This window comes from Suncus etruscus, chromosome 7 (assembly GCF_024139225.1).
Source record: "Suncus etruscus isolate mSunEtr1 chromosome 7, mSunEtr1.pri.cur, whole genome shotgun sequence".
Lineage (NCBI taxonomy): Eukaryota > Metazoa > Chordata > Mammalia > Eulipotyphla > Soricidae > Suncus > Suncus etruscus.
The window spans coordinates 50,527,709-50,542,604 of record NC_064854.1 but is presented as its reverse complement, the minus strand read 5'-3'; the positions used below and the strand labels follow the sequence as shown (position 1 = coordinate 50,542,604).

Below are 14,896 nucleotides of genomic sequence, written 5' to 3'. Positions count from 1 at the left end.
CTAATTGCTATGGCAAGAACTTCTAGCACTATGTTGAACAGGAGTGATGAGAGAGGGCACCTTGTCTTGTGTCTTATTTTAGAGGAAAGGATTTTAGTTTATCTCCATTGAGAATAATATTTGCCATTGGCTTATGGTAGATGGCCTTAATTATATTGAGAATAGTTCCTTCCATTCCTGTCTTGATGAGATTCCTCAAAAAACTGGAAATTGAGCTCCCATAGTATTCAACTATACCACTTTTAGGAATATACCCTAGAAACTCAAAATCACAATACAAAAATCCCTTCCTCACATCTATGTTCATTGAGTGCTATTTATAATAGCCAGACTCTGGAAACAACCAAGATGCCCTTCAACAATTGAATCATTACAGAAACTGTGGTACATATACACAATGGAATATTATGCAGCTGTCAGGAGAGATAAAGTCATAAAATTTTCCTATACATGGATGTACATGGAATCTATTATGCTGAGGGGGAAAAGTCAGAAGATGGCAGCAGACTTTATTGTAATATATGCAGAGGCAAAAGAGATGAGGGCTGGAAGGACCAATCCATGATATGAAGCTTACCACAATGAGTGGTGAGTGCAGTTAGAGAAATACACTAATAACTATCATGACAATGGTAATGTGTAAGAGAAATAGAATGCTGGTCTTGTATATAGGTAGGGGAAGTGGGGAGAAAAGGGATGGGGGACACTGATGGTGGGAACTTTGCACTGGTGAAAGTGGGTTTTCAGTTTTGTTTGTTTTTTTGTTTTTTTTGGGTCATACCCGGCAGCACTCAGGGATTACTCCTGGCTCTGTGCTCAGAAATCACCCCTGGCAGGCACAGGGGACCATATGGGATGCCGGGATTCAAACCACCGTCCTTCTGCATGAAAGGCAAACACCTTACCTCCATGCTATCTCTCCGGCCCCGGGTTTTCGTTTTTATGACTGAAACCCAACTACAAACATATTTGTAATCATGGTGCTTAAATATAGATATTATTAGAAAAATAAAATTTAATTGTTAATTTTAGAAACTAAAAAAAAGATGAGGTCTAATTTCAGACAAGGTAAACCAATAGACATACCAAACTCTTACAAAACAATGACAGTACATCTCATGACAATTATCTCTCTCAATGTTAATAGACTAAATTCACCAGTTAAGAGACATATAGTAGCAAAATGGATCAAAAAGTTTTATCCAACATTTTTCTCACTACAAGAAACACATCTGAATAGTCAGAACAAATATAGTCAAGGTCTAAAAAGCTAACAAGTCCCTTTAAAAGGCTGTAGTAGTGATACTATTATCAGATAACACAGACTTTAGACTTAAAGAAATTATAAAGGACAGAGATGGACTTTTCTTTCTTTTTCTTTTTTCTTTTTTTTTTTTTTGTTTGTTTCGTTTTTGGGTCCAAGGCTAGCGCAGGCAAGGCAGGCACCTTACCTCTAGCACCACCGCCTGGCCCCTTTTTTTGGTTTTTGGCCACACCGTTTGATGCTCAGGGATTACTCCTGGCTAAGTGCTCAGAAATTGCCCCTGACTTGGGGGGACCATATGGGACGCCAGGGATCGAACCACAATCCTGATGAGATGGACTTTTCTTAATAGTCAACAAACATGTACAACTGGAAGAAAGCACACTACAAAATATAAATGCACACAATGAGTACCAGCAAAATATGTAAAAACAATTACTGACAAATTTGACAGACTATATCAACAGCAACACAGTAATAGTGGAGACTTCAACACCACCCTGTCATCCCTTTATAGGTGTTCCATGCTAAAACCAAAAAGGAATATACAGGTCTAATGGGAGAAATAGTTGAGTTTAGTGTATGTATGTATGTGTGTGTATGGTTCTTGACTCACAGAATTAAATACACATTCTTCTCCAATGACATGGGTCAATCTTGAGAACAGATTACTTGCTGGCCCATAAAACATACCCACATAAAATCAAGAGTATAGAAATTGTATGAACAACCTTCTCAGAACATAATGCACTGAAATTATAAGTGATAAGGAAAATCTTTAACATCTGTATATTAAACATCTCATCAATGAACAACCTGTGAAAAGATTCTTGGAAACAAATTATAATGAAGGCATGAATTATCAGAATGTGTGGTACACAGCAAAAGCAGTACTAACAGGAAAATCTATAGCTTTGCAAGCACTCATCAGGAATGATGGACCTACCTAAATAACTTAATGGAAGATCTATTAAAGTGTAAACTGATAAACTAAATAAACAAAAATAGGTAAACAGAGGAAATAATAAAGTCTAGAGTAGAAATCAATGAATGAGAAATAAAAAAATCCAAAAGATCAATAAAATCAAGAGTTGGTTCTTTAAAAAAGCTAAATACAATTGATAAACCATTAGAATTTCTCACAAAGTAAAGGAGAGAAATTTAAAAAACTGAACTCAAAATGAAAAGGGAGAATTATTACAGTTATTACAGAAATTCAAAGGGTAATCAGAGACTACTTTGAGAAACTCTATTCCACAAAACAAGAAAACCTGGAAGAAATTAATAAATTCTAAGACTCTCATAACTTCCCAAGGCTGAACCAAGATGGTCTAGCAAATCTGAATAGACCATCAATATTAAGGAAATTAAAATGGTAATACAGAGTCTTCCCAAAAATAAGAGTCCAGACCTAAGTAGATTCACTAATGAATTCTTTCAACCCTTTCAAAAGGACCAATTACCAATCCCTATCAGGCTCTTCCAGGAAATTGAAGAGAAAAAAAAAAAAACAGAAACACTCCCAAATAGTTTTTACAAAGCTATTTTCACTCAGATACCAAAAGCAGAGATATGCCACAAAATAGAATTACAGACCAATATTTCTTATGAACAAAGATCATGCGAAGATCCTTAACAAAATTCTATTATATAGGAGCTAACACCTTATCCAGAAAGTCATACTCTATGACCAAGTAGGTTTCATTCCAGATATGCTAGGATGTTTTAACATACACAAGTCAATCAACAAAAGGAAAAACAGAACCATATGATCATATCAATAGATAAGAGAAATTGTTGGATTAAGTTCACTGCCCATTTATAATAAAAGATCACAACAAGATGAAAATGGAAAGAACTTTTCTCAATATAGTCACGGCTTACCTCAAGGCTCTGGCAAATAATATACTCATTGAAGATAAACTAAAGCCCTGTCTTCTAAAATCTGGTATAAGACAAAGCTGCCCCCTCTCACCATTCCTATTCCATATTGTACTGGAAGTACTTACCATAGCAATTAAGCAAGATAAAGATATCTAGGGCATCCAGATAGAAAAGGAAAAAGTCAAACTCTCACTGTTTACAGATGACATGATACATATTGAGAAAAACCTAAAAACTACAAAATGTTTCTAGAAACAATAGATTCATATAGCAAAGTGGCAGCCTACAAAATTAACACACAAAAACCAATGGCCTTCTTATATACAAAAACTATATTAAAGAAAAGATATTAAAACATCCCATTTAGAATAACACTACAGAAACTCAAATATCTTGGAGCCACCTTGACTAAAGAAGTAAAAGACCCATACAAAGAAAACTGCAAAACAGTGCTTCAAATAATAAAACACAAGGAAATGGAGACATATATCCTTTTCAAGGACTGGGAAGATTAACATCATTAATATGGCAATATTCCCCAAAGCACTGAAAAGATTTGATGCAATCCCTCTAAGGACACTAATGACATTCTTCAAAGAAGCAGATCGAACATTTCTGAAATTCATTTGGAACAATAAATGCCCATGAAAACCTAAAGAAACTCTTAGGAAAAAGAATATGGAAAGCATCTCTTTCCCCAACAATAAATTGTATTACAAAACAATAGTCATTAAAACAGCATGGTATTGGAATAAAGACAGACCCTTAGATTAATAGAATAGACTTGAGTATTTATAGAATGTTTCCCAGATATATAATCAATTACTCTTTGATAAAAGGCCAAGAACAGAAAATGGAGCAGGGAAAGCCTCTTCATCAAGTGGTGTTGGGACAACTAATAAGCCACAAGCAAAAAAAAGCAAACTCAGACCTCTATCTACCACCATGCACAAAGGTAAAATCAAATAAATTAAGGACTCAAAACTATAAGCTATATAGAAGAAAACATAGAAAAAACACTCATGTTACTGAGACTAAAGGCATATTCAAGGAGGAAACACTGCTGTGCAAGCAAGTGGAAGCAGAGATAAATAAATGGGACTACTTTAAACTGAAAAACTGCTGCACCTCAAAGAAAATAGTGACTAAGATACAAAGGCCACCCACAGAATAGGAAAAACTACTCAGCCACAACCCATTAGATAAGGGGTTAATATCTAATATATACAAGGAACTGACAGAACAAGAATAAAAGCATCTAACTCCATCAAAAATGGGGAGAAGAAATTAATTATATTTCCTCAAAAAAGAAATATAGATAGCCAAAAGGCAAATGAAAAAATGTTCCATATCACTAATCATCAAGGAGATCAAAATCAAAACAACAGTGAGGTATCATTTCATGTTACAGAGACTGGCACACATCGCAAACAAGAACAACCAGTGCTGGGATGGATGTGGGGAGAAAGGAACTCTCATTCACTGCTGGTAGGAATTCTATTTAGTCCAGCCTTTCTGGAAAACAATATGGATACTCCTCAAAAAACTGGAAACTGAACTCCCTTATGATCCAGCAATACCATTACTAGGGATATATCCTAATAACACAAAAACACAGTACAAAACACCCTCTGCACACTTATGTCTATTGCAGTTTTATTTACAACAACCAGAATCTGGAACCAACCAGGTTCCCAACAGCAGATGAGTGGCTAAAGAAACTATGGTACACAATTTTGTTCAACGTAGTTAGAAATCCTAGCAACAACATAAAAAAAATCAAAGGAATATAAACTGGAAAGGAAGAAGTCAAAAACTATAACTACTTTTAGATGACCTGTTAACAAACTCTAAAGAGTCCACTAATTTTATTATTGGTTTATTGCTACTCAAAACCCTTAAGAGGCTCCAAGAAACAATAAAGCAATACATAAATGTAACCAACTACAAAGTCAATACTAAAAATCTGTCACATTACAATAGGCAAATAATGAATCAGAAGAGATTAAAAAAAGAGATTTTAAAAGATCTACTCCATTCCAAAATTATCCAAAAACACCAGGCCAGCTTACCTAACCAATTTCTTGAAAATTATGTCACTTAAAAAGATATAGTTACACTCAAAAATTGGGGACCCCAACTACCATTTGTGCATCATTCCATCACATCCATTGGCCAGATCTAATGTCCATCTGTTTTCTGAACCCAAGTGCATTATGGTATGGGATGGGCCAGCCCGCTCCTAATAGAAGCTGTATGCACCAGGCATAACCAGCAAACTGTGGACCCCAGCTCCCATTTGTGTGTCATCTAACCCCACCATTCAGCCACATCTGAAACTGGCCACATCTGACATGTCTTCTTTCTGAACCCAAGTGTGTCACGGTGGGGAGAAGAACCAACTCTTCCCAAAATGAAGCCATGTGCTCTAGCCATACATAGCAAACTATGGCACACAGACCCCCATTTGTATGCTACCCCATCCTACCTCTTGACCAAAAATTGGTCAAATCTAGCAGCCATCTATTCTCTAAACCCAAGAGTGTGTAGACACTAACATGTCCATGCAAAAACATTGCAAAATAGATCTCCTATTGTTGGCAGGTGAGATGAGGTACTCCTATTTCTCAGATAGTATACAGCCTCAAAACTCATGGATGAGGCCGGAGTGATAGTGCAAGTGGTAAGGCGTCTGCCTTGCCAGAGCTAGCCTAGGATGGGCAGTGGTTCGATCCCCCGGTGTCCCATATGGTCCCCCAAGCCAGGAGCGATTTCTGAGTGCATAGCTAGGAGTAACCCCTAAACATCACCAGGTGTGGCCGAAAAAAATTTTAAAAAACTCAGCTCATGGAAATAGCTAGATGATAACTTTCTCAGCATATTCAAATAATTCTACATGATAAAGAAAATAACTTGAAAGCAGACATATTATTAGTTGCCATTGATAGAAATAATTCAATACATCATTTCTCAAGTAACTGGGAATCTAAAATTCCACTATTAATACTCACAAAATTCAAAGAACAATGGGGAAAACTAAGGAGCTCAACTGCAGTCATGGGTAGGAAGAGAAACCTAGGCAAGTCTGCAAGTCCATACAGGTGAGCCTGGTTTGTGTGATCCTAAAATCAACTTTCAATTATAGAAACACTAGCCAGCAAAATTAGGATATCAATTGATGAGGTCAAGAAACTTTTGAGAGGATGAGAGAAACTATACAAATAGAAATGAAGGTGCTAAAGAACACAGTGGCAAAATCTCAAAGGGTGAACCATATAAATGACGTGGAAAACAAATTTTAAGCCGGCATTGCTAAGGAAGGAGAGAGAGAGAGAGAGAGAGAGAGAGAGAGAGAATGAATATGATGGAGGAAAATGTAAGATACTATGTTAACAAAGACAAGGAAGGACAAAACTAAACCAAACCACAGAGCCAATAGCACAGAATTATGAGACCCAAATGTTAATAACCAAACTTAAAAAGGTGCCTGTTAAGATGGCAGACTGGGGTGGTGGTGGTAGGAGAGCTACAGGATAAACTACAGGAACACTAGTGGAAGGAGGTTAACACTGGTGATGGAATTGGTGCTGGAACATTGAATGTCTAAAACTTAACTATGAATAACTGTAAATCACAGTGTTTTCACTTAAAAATGTTAAATAGGAGTCAAGCGGTGGTACAGCGGTAGGGCATTTGCCTTGCAAGCGGCTGACCTAGGACATCCCATATGGTCCTCCAAGCCAGGAGCGATTTCTGAGCGCATAGCCAGAAGTAACCCCTGAGCATTGTCACCAGGTGTGGCCAAAAAAAAAACAGTTAAATAGAATTGGAAAAAAGAAGATATAAAAAGCAATCTTAGGTAATAGGAAAAAATCCATTTTATGCTGGATCCCTGCAAATTCCTAGTATATTTTTTCTTGGAGGTGTCTAGATTCTTGAAAGTAGGCAAGTTGTATAAGTCAGTGGGTTGGAGAGTTTATCAGACAAAAGTCCAAGACAAAAGTCTCTATAAATCTCATCTAACACTTGGCTTCAAAACTTTTCTGGTAAAGAATTTATCTCATCATGAACTGTCCTTTCCATTCCTCCTCCTCCTCCTCCTTCTTCTTCTTCTTTTTTATTTTTGGTTTTTGGGCCACACCCGGCATATTCACTAAGCAACAAATATGGAATATTATGCTTAGATAAATGAATCAGAAGAAGGATAGACATAGATTAATAGCACTCATTTATGAGAGATATATCTTAAATATAAAAACATATATTTATATAAATATTGTATTTATTATATATTCACATAACTATAATGTGAATATTCAATATATAAAATTTAATATAATATATTAAACATACATATTTGTATATTGTTTATTATATTTATAATTAAATATATACTATATTAAATATAAATATATATCATATATATATAAAGATAGCATGGTATTAATGCCCAAAGACAATAGAGATAAGGGCCAGAAGGACCTGTCCATGTAGGAAGCTTGCCACAAATAGAAGGGGAGTTCAGTTAGGGCAGAGAAGAAACTTCAATGACAATAATAATTGGAATGATCAGTGGATAAGAACTGAGTGCTGAAAGGAGATAAAAGTTATATGCATGATACCCTTTCAGCAGGAATATTGTAAACCAGTGTCTAAAAGAAAAAAGAAAGCATGTGTGTGTGTGGGGGGGGAATGCCTGCTCCAAAGGCAGGCAGTGGGAAGGAAACTGGGGACACTGGTGAGAAGTGTACACTGGAGACTTGTAGACTATACATCATTGTATGACTAAAACTCAATCATGAACAACTTTGCAATTGTTTAAAAAAAACTAACCATATTAACAACCTTGTACCCATCGTGTTTAAATAATTTTTGTTTAAAGTTAGAGAAAAAAGACAGTATAAGATGAAACTAAAAGGATAGATGCCCCAAGAAATCAGAGTGGCCTGAATTTCAGGCTTTTTCCAAAACTGGGCTCACATGCTGTGTTGTTAATTGCATGGGAACAGATAAGTTTGCTTAAAGGGGACTATTATGAAGAGATTTGCTAAAATTTGGCTAAGAAAATATTTCAGACCTTGCAATTCCAGTAAATATTTACAGTTCTCAGGATGACTATTCCTACATCTATCTACACAGGAATTAACGACCTGTCACCCAGAACTGCAAGTAACTGTTGAAATCATTCCAAGACGAGCCACAGTATGTGGTGTGAAGAAAGAGAGAAGATAAAGAATGATGAAATAAAGGGCCCTTCCCCTCACACTCCTTTCCTTACCATACCCCTGCTGTAATTGTTGAACATACTTCTGCAGACCATATCTAATACAGAAGCTAAACACAATACAAAGCTAGATACAAAGAACTGAAGGAAGGAAGAAGAGTCTGAGAAGAAAAAGCCATCATGAAGAAGGGTCAGGAGTCTCAACATGTACTACACAGGAATGTCTCCCTTTCCTCTCAGCAAGAACCAAAGTGTGTCTATTATGTGCACTTCCACCAATGGACCAAAAGAGATTCTAACGGCTGATGAAAGTACAATAAAAAAATGTCTACACTTTTTTTTTTTTTTTGGTTTTTGGGCCACACCCGGCGGTGCTCAGGGGTTACTCCTGGCTATCTGCTCAGAAATAGCTCCTGGCAGGCACGGGGGACCATATGGGACACCGGGATTCGAACCAACCACCTTTGGTCCTGGATCGGCTGCTTGCAAGGCAAACGCCGCTGTGCTATCTCTCCGGGCCCATGTCTACACTTTCATTACTCATAGGTTCTTGAAAAAAGGTTCTTGGCTATCAGTGAGTTTCCAAACAGCAATATAGTATCTGTCTATGGTAAACCCTATTTTGGCCCAAACCAGCAATGCAAGTGCTCAATATTAAGAAAAAAGCTACATACATATTTATATGCCTACTTAAATAAAGTAAATTTCACAATAGTGTGTGATTGTGTATTTACAGTAAAAGGCAAACAAAGCTATTAATTAGAATGCTTTGGTTATCTTATTCTAGCAGCAATAGCCATTTCTATTCTGAATTTTCTACAATGAGGGCTGATCAAAATGCCATCTTCTTGCTTGTGTGTCCCCACTCATCCAGTGAGATTGTTTAAATTGGGGGAAAAGAGGTAGAAAAAATACCAGCATTGAAAGTTTAGCAAACATCCTCGCTGATTATTTGAATGTACTTGGAAGACTGGACCTTTCTGCTCCTAGGGATGCTGGGCACATGCAGGCAGGGCTATTAATAAACATATCTATCTTTTCCCATGCCATGGACATTCTTTGACCAGCAGCGCATTTCTTCATTTCTTCCACATTTCTCTCCTCCCTCCCGCATATATCACATTTAGCTGTTCATGGATTCAAAACTCGTGTTTAATAAGCCATCAACCTCATAACTCCACCTCCACCCTAACTTTCTCTAGGGGAGGAAATTGAAAGAAGAAAATTTTTCATTTAGTCTGGATTTGAAAAGCAGGCACCACACAAAAGAAGGAAACAATTGGGTATAAATACCATCAAATAAAGTCTAAACACTGTCACTCTCAGGTAAGATATAAATTGGACAGCAAAGAAGAAGAATATAAAGTTGCATAATTTTAACCTCACATCAAACAGCTATTTAAGTGCCACAACAGCTGGGTTAAACTCCTATTTACAGGTTAAATAGAAATATAATTTTATAATTTTGCTTCAAGTTATTTTTATCACACCAATATAATTAAAGCACATATATACATTGCATCTTAACCTAGTATAATTTCCTTTTACCCCTCAAATATTGGAAAACTTGCTGCATCTTGTCAGATGGACATGCATCTCAATATTCCAAGATCAAAAACTGGTTGACAATCAGTCATAAAATCTTCCAAACCAGGACTCTGAGCAAGTGCAATTCTTAAGAACCAATAGATGAGGTCAAAGAGATTATGTACAGTAGTTAGGGTGTTTGCCTTGCATATGGCCTACCTGGGTTTGATATCTGGAAGCCTATAAGTCCCCCTAATACCACCAGTAGTAGTACCAGAAGTAATTCCTGAGCACTTCTCCTTGTGACCCCCAAACAAACAAAAAAGAACAAATACGTAGATGTCCCAGGCATTCTAGAAAATCTGTATAGGTATACAAAGACATGTGACTTGAAAATTCCTGAATAAGAACATGTTTTAAAATGTGCCCATACAAAAGCACTGCAGAGTCAATCTGGATCTCCTAACAGTGGTGATTTGAAGTTCAGGAAATTCACATTGTAGCCTGAATTCTATAGTCTTACACAACATCCTCCTTGCTGAATGGCCAATCAACCCTACGAACTACATGATATCCCATTCCATGTCCAAGCACTAATTAGTCTAGGTCATCCCACTAAGGAACCTGACTGGTTTAAACAATTATCAGGGAGAGCCCTAGAAAAGGCTGCATCATGCATAGCATGGTTACCCCTGTTTCACTAACATTGGTTACGTGCTCTTCTACAAATGAAAATAGTGTGCTGGTATATGAGTCTGCCACAGAAGGCAAAAAAGAAAAACATCAGAGAACTGCTTAAAGGGTCCACCATTCAGGTCAGAAACAATGAGTTTTTGCAGGGTAAGTAGTGGTATTTTCAAACCCAATTTCCATCAATGGGATCGAAAATTAAAAAAAAAAAAAAAAAAAAAAAAAAAGGACTTCAAATAGCCACAGTGGATAGTATTCCAGCAATTCAAAACACACATTAAAGTGCCTTCTGGTTCAATACTGCAAACTCTGTTCTTATTAAGAGATCATGAATAGCATGGAAAAGAAAGTTTCTCAGATTAACTGGACAAAACTAGAACCTAGGAAGGAAAAAAAAAAGAGTGGCCTCTGAAAGGACCTATCTCCAGAACTGCTAACTGTCCCTACCACTGGCACCTGCCACCACTGCACGCTGGCAATGACACCCCAGACCCAAGTGTGCTGGTCTTGCATCATCGCCTCATAGAGGCAAGTCGTACTAACAGAAGGTGGACTCCCACAGGTATAATGTCACTGGAGGAGGCGGCTGGCTGGCAACTCCCAAGAAGGGAGGGCAGGCCTGCCCCCACGTCCTTGCCATCTGACATCAGATCAGCCTCAGCGAGGACATCGGGGCCCCTGGAGGCTCTCAGGCGGGTTTCCCCCTTGTAGGTGACAACCGCCTCAGCCTCTTTGGTATCCTGAAACGCACTGCTCCCTCCCAAGGCACAGTCCCGGGAAAACACCAGTCAGTTCCAGGAGCCCCTGGAGAGGTCAGGCGGGTGACCATGATGATGGTGGTCATGGTCACAGGGTGGTGCGGGTCCCAGCGCCGCTCCCTCCCTCCCTCCCGAGCAAGCAAGCCCGACTGGCTGGCCGGCCGGGGTGTGCTTTACCTCCGGTGTCCTGGAAGAGCGGGGACGGGCGGTCCCACAGCTGGGCGCTCCAGCCCGCCCGGGCTTCGTCCTCGGCGAGCCCGGGGGCGTCGTGGGCGCGCGGCTGGGGCTGGGCGGCCTCGGGCCGGGGCGGGCAGGAGCGCTCGCCTGGGCGCTCGCGCTCGTCCTCGGAGGAGGCGGCCGACGAGGAGCGCGACGCGGCCGAGGTGCTGTAGAAGGGGTTCCCGCCGCCGCTGTCCGGGCCCGACTCCCCGAACACGTCGTCCGAGATGTGCAGGCTTTCGTAGCGAGCGAGCGCCGCCTCGAGCAGCGCCGGCGCCCTCCGCCGCGCGCCGCCGCCCTCGGCCATGGCCCCCGCGCCCGGCCCCCACAGGGCCGCCCAGCCGCAAGCGCCGGGCCCCAGGCCCGCGCCGCGGCCCGCCGCTCCCCACCAGGGCAGCCCGCAGCACAGCGCCCGCGGCCCCGCGCACGGCCGGCCTGCCGTCTTGGCCGCCTCGGGCCCACCGCCCGGGAAGCGACTGAGCGCTCGGGCGCCGTCGGCTGAGGGCCGCGGCGAGAGGCTGCGCCGGCTGCCCGGCTGGTTCCGGAGGCTCCGCTCCGCACCGCACCGCCGCCGCTCCCGCCTCTGCGGCTCCCTCAGGCGCGCCCTTCCCCTGAGGTAACCGGCCCGCGCCAGCCGCCCCGGCGGGCTCCGCCCCCTCGCACCGCCAGCCCGCCGGCCAATGAGCAAGCAGAACCGCGGTGGGTGGGTGGGCGTGGCCGGCGCTGGGACCGCCCCTCGCCTCTTTTTTTTTTTTTTTTTGCTCGCTTCCTCGTCTCCCAGTACCCGGGAGCTGTCCGCTGTTGTGGTTCTGAAACCTCCAGATTTGCTTCGAGTGTCAATTGGTTTCTACGGAAACCATCCAGGCAAGCCGGCAAGCCAACCCAGAGTCCCAATTCTCAAGCGACTGCTTGCTTCTGCTGCCTTCCCCCCTGCTTGCGTCTATAAATACAGGGCCATCTGGCTTGCGGGAGTCTTCTTGCCCTAACTGCGAGGAGGTTTTGCCGATTCATTTCTGTTTGTTAACTCAGTCTCACTGCACTATTTAAGGAAGGCCACATCAGGAGGTTTGGGAGATGTGGATCTAGACGTCTTGATATCTTTTGCATTCAAAATATGCATCGCCTCGAAAATTATTCCAATACAACTATTTCGAATCTTCTTCCAGTTAGATATTTGGTAAACTTATACTAGAAAAATGTAGCATCACTACCCAGGCTTCAGTTTGTGAATATAAGAGAAAACTTCAAACCAGTCACATCCTTGGATAGGTGTGTACCGTAGACATCTGCTGGGGACAATGCATATGATCAGTCTATCTTGTCTTCTTGCTCCCTTCTTCCATTTACTAACGGTGCAGTAAGTCAAACTGTAAAATCACCCTACGCACCGTATCTCCAACCCCCAGGTAAACAAGTCTAAAGCAGAGTCACGCATGAAATAATCCAGACCAGGCTGAGGATGAAACACGTATAGTCTAGCAATGATCTATCTCATAAATCGAGCAAGCTGACTTCTAGAACTGTTTTTATTGAGTACAGAGACCACCCAGGTGGGAGAGTAAAAACAGAGTAAGGGCGAATGCTCAGGCTATCCTGAACCTGTCCCGCCCAGGTTTACATATAAGACAATCTTTGTTTTGGGGGAAACCAAGTTTTAAACAAACAGATACAAAGAGACCAGGGATGATCTTTGTTTTGGACAAAAAATAAGTCAGAATCTAGCAGTCAAATTGATAACTGGGTTATGACCAGTTTAGAGGAAAATTACTTTCCCTCTAACATTAAACTCATAGAAATGTGGAAGGCTTACGAATCCTACTAGATATGACTAGATACTTGCACAAAATAAAAAAACACGTTGCTATGTCCAAGTTTGCAGAAAATAAGAGATGCTGAAGGTATTCTACCACCACATGAAGTTAATGCTATCAACAACTAACTCTTGCTCTTTTCTCTCCAATCTCTGTATTTTCTCTTGCAGAGCTAGGGTCTTTGTACAAGTATGAATTCATGTTACTCTAAAAACAATATATTAAAATAAAAGAATCCACATAGCATTATTTGGATTTTCAGACAAATGAAAATTTTGTCTGCAAAGTATTTTTAGTCCCTTGGAAGAAATATGCTACCAAAAAGGGCTGATTCCCATTGTATTTATATTTTACTAATCAGCCAGAGATTTTGAGAGGAAACATGGGTATTCAGACTTATCTAGAGTCACACCAGAATATAAATTGAAAATATAATTAGCAAAATAAGACTCTGTACTTCAAGTTCAATTTCAGTAATTAAGAATGTTTATGATCCGAATAAAACTTCCCCCCAGATAGCTCTATAACAAAACATAACTATATAACTTTTACAACTAATTTATGACTTGAGTTTGTAGTGAAGATCAGTGTGTGTTTTACAAATAATGGTTTTGGTACCCATAGAAGCATAGAACAGAACAAAAATTTTAAAGAATGGACAGTTTTTCACTGTCTCTAGATTTTATTTTTATGGTGGAATCCCAAGGAAACTCTGTGACTTTGGGACTTCCCAGATTCACAAATACCGGTATTTATGGCTCACACAACATGCAACATTTGGAAGAGGGTTCTATGATCATTAAAAAAAACTAGAAATATAATGGTTACCTTAAAAACTTGTCAATAAAAACTGCCTGATAATTCAGATTAGAAAAAAGTGTTTGACATTTTACTGTGTTCATGAACTGTTTTTAGTTGACAAAAGTAAAAATAGTTTCACATTTAAAGGCAGACCACTTCTAACTGAGGGAGGAGAAAAGGTAAGAGAACAGTTGAAATTAAAAAAACAACAACTAAAAATAGCTTTCCCTATTGACTGGTATCTTCCTGCTGCATGCTACCATTACAATTTGATACAACTATTTTTTTTATTTTGGATTACACCCATTAATACTCAGGGGTTGATCCTGGCTCTGCACTCATGAATTACTCCTGACAGTGTTCAGGTGACCATATGGGATGCTGGTGATCTAATCAGATTAGGCCATGTGCAAAGTAAGCATCCTATCTGCTGTATTGACCAACAAAAATACAATAAATTTTATAAGTAAAATTATCCGTGAAGATAATTACATGACCAATATTTACTGATATATTTTAAAGTTTGAGTCATTTGAAAACATCTTGGTGACATAATTAAATCATTTTAGACTGATATTGAACTGTTTTGTCTTCCCAAGGAGTCCTAAATAAATTGATTCTTTATGTTTTGTTGATGCATTTATATAATGGGACTTATCTGAATAATTCTATGTGGCATGATATGCCCTTGTTTAGCATATACAATAAAAAAGATGAA

General features: G+C 39.8%; 1 protein-coding gene across 1 annotated transcript in view; it reads right to left on the bottom strand.

Moving 5' to 3' along the window:
* PGBD5 (piggyBac transposable element derived 5) overlaps positions 1-11,873 on the bottom strand; it is a 140,033-nt gene extending 128,160 nt beyond the window's left edge. The window contains exon 1 of the mRNA XM_049776492.1: positions 11,525-11,873. Coding sequence (XP_049632449.1) covers positions 11,525-11,873 — 349 coding nt within the window. The remainder of the gene's footprint in view (positions 1-11,524) is intronic.
* Positions 11,874-14,896: the final 3,023 nt, after the last annotated feature.